The sequence below is a fragment of the Crocuta crocuta genome, unplaced genomic scaffold (genome assembly GCF_008692635.1).
Source record: "Crocuta crocuta isolate KB4526 unplaced genomic scaffold, BGI_CrCroc_1.0 scaffold27, whole genome shotgun sequence".
In the NCBI taxonomy this organism is placed as follows: Eukaryota; Metazoa; Chordata; class Mammalia; order Carnivora; family Hyaenidae; genus Crocuta; species Crocuta crocuta.
Genome location: NW_027532250.1, coordinates 6,932,135 through 6,935,745, shown reverse-complemented (window position 1 = coordinate 6,935,745; position 3,611 = coordinate 6,932,135). Strand labels below are relative to the sequence as shown.

General features: G+C 61.8%; 1 protein-coding gene across 1 annotated transcript in view; it reads right to left on the bottom strand.

Annotated features, from left to right (window-relative positions):
* RIPOR3 (RIPOR family member 3) overlaps positions 1–3,611 on the bottom strand; it is a 32,235-nt gene that overhangs the window by 18,680 nt on the left and 9,944 nt on the right. The window contains exons 2-3 of the mRNA XM_077778300.1: positions 3,337–3,483; positions 202–280 (exon numbers count right to left, since the gene is read on the bottom strand). Of these exons, the coding sequence (XP_077634426.1) occupies positions 202–280; positions 3,337–3,483 (226 nt within the window). The remainder of the gene's footprint in view (positions 1–201; positions 281–3,336; positions 3,484–3,611) is intronic.

The following is a 3,611-nucleotide window of genomic DNA, read 5'->3' as shown; positions in this document are numbered from 1 at the left end:
GAGGGCAGGAGCTTCCCAACAGTCTGTGAGGTTAAATTCCCCAGGGGTCAAGTGAGGTGAGCTCATCACAAGATAAAGACCATCCATTCCTTAGGCCTCTGATTTTATACCCGAGATGCGGGCCGGGGGCAGGGGTGGGGGAGACCATCTTTGCACCCCCCCCAGGCTGCTCGGGTGGCAAGGGGCAGGGAGGGGTCTCACCAGCCTGGAGTTCCTGCGGGTGTCCGTGTGGCGCCCTGACAGGTAATCCAGCTCGGCCTGCTGGACGCACAGATACTCCCTGTGAGGAGAGTGAGGAGGGGGTTTGCAAAGGAGCAGGAAGGGGCAGAGACACGGCCTGGCGAGCAGCGCACAGCAGTGGGTCTGGGGGGCTCAGCAGTCAGGGGGCAGCACTGTCACCCCCGCCGGAGGCCTGGCCCCAGCTCGCTCAGCCTCCAGACCCCGCACGCTGAGGGCCGTGCACCCGGTGCCATGCGAGATGGGAACTCTCTCCCTTAATTCACCAAACGGCTCCACAAACAGGCCCTATTGTTATTATGCCCATTTTAGAGATGGGCAGACTGACCTTCAAAATTGGCAAATAACTCCGCACAGAGTCGCAGCGGGGAAGAGGCCAAACCCAGTGGCCTTCAGAGGCCACTCTGGGGGGGGGTGGTCAGCAAGAGCACCCTCCCTCATGGACCAAGACAGGCCATGCTCTGTCGGCATGATTAGGGCCCAGGACCAGAGAGCGGCTGGGAGGCCCATCCTGGGAAGCGCCGAGAAAGCTGTGGGCCTGGAGGGGACACTTGATGTTCTTTTCCAGCCAGAGAGCCTTAGACATGAAACGTGAGGGCTGGACGCGGGGCCACGGTGAGGCCCCACCCCGCTGAGCCAGAGATGCACTAGGCCCCCTGGGAAGGTGACCCACCCCCTCCGGGCCCACTGACACCGCCGTCGGCCAGGCCGCCGCTCACTCAGGGGTTGGGCTCCCCCGGAAGAAGGGGGTGCTGTGGAGGGAGCCCAGACAAGTCTCCAACGTGTGGTCCTTACAGGGTCACCGAGAGGGGCCTGGGAGACAGGCTGTAGGCACCCGGCCCCGGCTCCCACTCTGCGCCAGCGCCGCTGGGGCGGGCGGTGCGCCCGTGGGTGGAGGACGCTGGACGTCCCCTGGGCTGGCGTCAGGGCTTGGCGCGTGGGGGGGGTGACATTTGCCCTGAGCCCGGGGAGGGTGGGGGCGGGTTGCGGACACAGGTCGGTGGGCACTGGCCCCGCTCCCTGCTGCCTGGCTGTGGGGCCCTGGACGAGTTGCTGCCCATCTTTGGGACTCAGTTTCCTCTCCCGGAAAAGGAGGGGAGGAGGCTCCCTGCCAGCGTGCTTCAGGGATCGACTCAACGACGGGACGCGTGTAAAGGCCGCAACAAGCCGTAGCTGCCGCCACTGCTGTTGATTAGTGGGAAGCAAAGAGCGGATCACAAGGGGTGGAGGGCGGGACAGGCGTCCCGACAGGAGGGGACAGCACGCGATTCAGAACACGTGCACGCGTCTGAACAAGGCACATGGGCGAGCGGCCGCCTCCAGAGACTCCCTCCCCCTGCCCGGGAGCTGCCCTGCAAGGGCCACAGCGCAGCCCCATGAAGGAGGGGGGTGCATTCGGGGAACCAGAGGGGACAGGGAGTAAAAGAAGAAAAGTCTAGAAAGGTTGAAGGTCAGAAAGGACCCTGAATGCCTCCTGAGGGGAGTAGGGAGCCACGGGAGAGACTTGAGCAGAGCAGGGGCGGCAGGTGAAGCAGGGGTGGGTGGGGGCGGGACCTGGGGGGGTCACAGAGTCGAGGGACATGGGGGGGGTACTGGCAGCGCCCCCCCACTTGACTTATTCTTGGGGTGACACTGCGCTTAAACCAGAGCCCTGACCTCTTCCACAAACCTTCCCGTTTATGTGCAAACTACCTCCTTTCATCTCCGCTTGGATGATCTCTCTCTCTCTCTCTCTCTCTCTCTCTCTCTGTCTCTCTCCCCCCGTCCCCCCACTCCCTCCCTCAGTGAATCGTGTCTGCTCCACCTTCAAAATGTATCCTGAACCTGACCCTGTCCCCTGCCCCCTCAGCCGCTACCCGGTCGAGTCCAGCATCATCTCCCGCCTGGACCCTTGGACTCCCCTCCTCACGGGCCTCCCCTCTTCTCCGCCCCTGCCCCTTGCAGTCCGTCCTCCACATACAGCCAGAGGGTCTTGTTGGAACTGAACTCAGACCAGTCCCCCCGCGCAGAACCCAGCTCACCCAGAGGGGACACTGAGTGCTCACAGGCCGCGCATCATCTGGTCCCCAGACCTTTGCTTCCCTCTCTCCACTCCCATGCCGGCCTCCTCACTATGCCCTTAATGCTCTGATCGTGCTCCTGCCCCAGGGCCTTTGCACATGTGGCTCCCTTGGCCTAGAATGTTCTTTATCCATTACCTGCCGAGTTCCCTCCTTCACCCCTTCAGGTTTTTGCTCAAAGGTCACCTTCTTAAATGAGAACTTCTTTGAACCCCTTGTTTAAAATCAGCCCCACACCTTCTTACCCTGGTGTGTTTTCTATCAGGCTACTTCCCGGCATCTGACACACTCTGGATTTTGCTTCCCTGCACTGTTTCTTGTCTGCTTCCCCGTTAGGAAGCTCCACGGGGACAGGGATTTCTGTGTTTCGCTCACCCCCGCACCTTGTGCCTGGCTCTGCGTGAGTTCTGGGTAAAAATACATGGAGCAGACGCCTGGGTGGCTCGGTCAGCTAAGCGTCCAATTTGATTTCAGTTCAGGTTATGGTCCCACAGTTCGTGAGTTTGAATCCCACTGTCAGCACAGAGCCTCCTTGGGATTCTCTCTCCGTCCCTCTCTTTCTGCCCCTCCCCTCCTCTCAAAACGTAAACAAGCTTCTAAAAAACTTATCTGGAGTAAGTGACTGAATCTTCCTGTTCTGGCCTCTGCCCAGCTAACCTGTCTAACTCTGGGCCTCCTGTCCTACATTCTCCTGCCTCAGGGCCTTTGCCCGGCCGCTCCCCCTGCCTAGGGGGCTTATCTCCCAGGGCTCAGTACAACCGTCCGATCTCCGCAGTCACCCGGTGCTGCCTCTCCGTCCCTCACACTGAGAGCCGCTGGGAGTTCTGTCACTGGTAGTATCGCTTCCGTATTCCTGTCTCCCATCCCCGCCAGAGAGGCCAGCACCCCCCGCAGCGCCGACGGATGGGCCTGAGCGCGGCTGCATCCAGGACATGCTCGTGGGCAACACGAGTAGCCGGGAGCCCCCTGTGTTCCTTGAGGGGGAGACGAGAAGCGGGCGGAGAATGCACGTGTTAGGGCAGCAAACAGTGGTCCTTACTTGAGGCCTCTCTTGAGAGCTTTGAAGACCCTCTTCACTTGCTGCGGCTTGGGGTCCGGGCAGACAGCCCCCTTCCGCAGCGTGCCATACGTCTTGGAGGACCTGGTGGGCATTCGCGATCTCACGGAGTTCCCGTGGGTGGACTTTCTGTGAGAAGGGGTGAGGGTCAGGACAGGGAGCTGGACTCAGCCCTCCCCGGGGGAAGGCGCCGTGGAGCAGCCGTCAGAGCCCCAGGCCCCCGGCCAGGACCCACCCCCATCCCCACCCCCCACCGA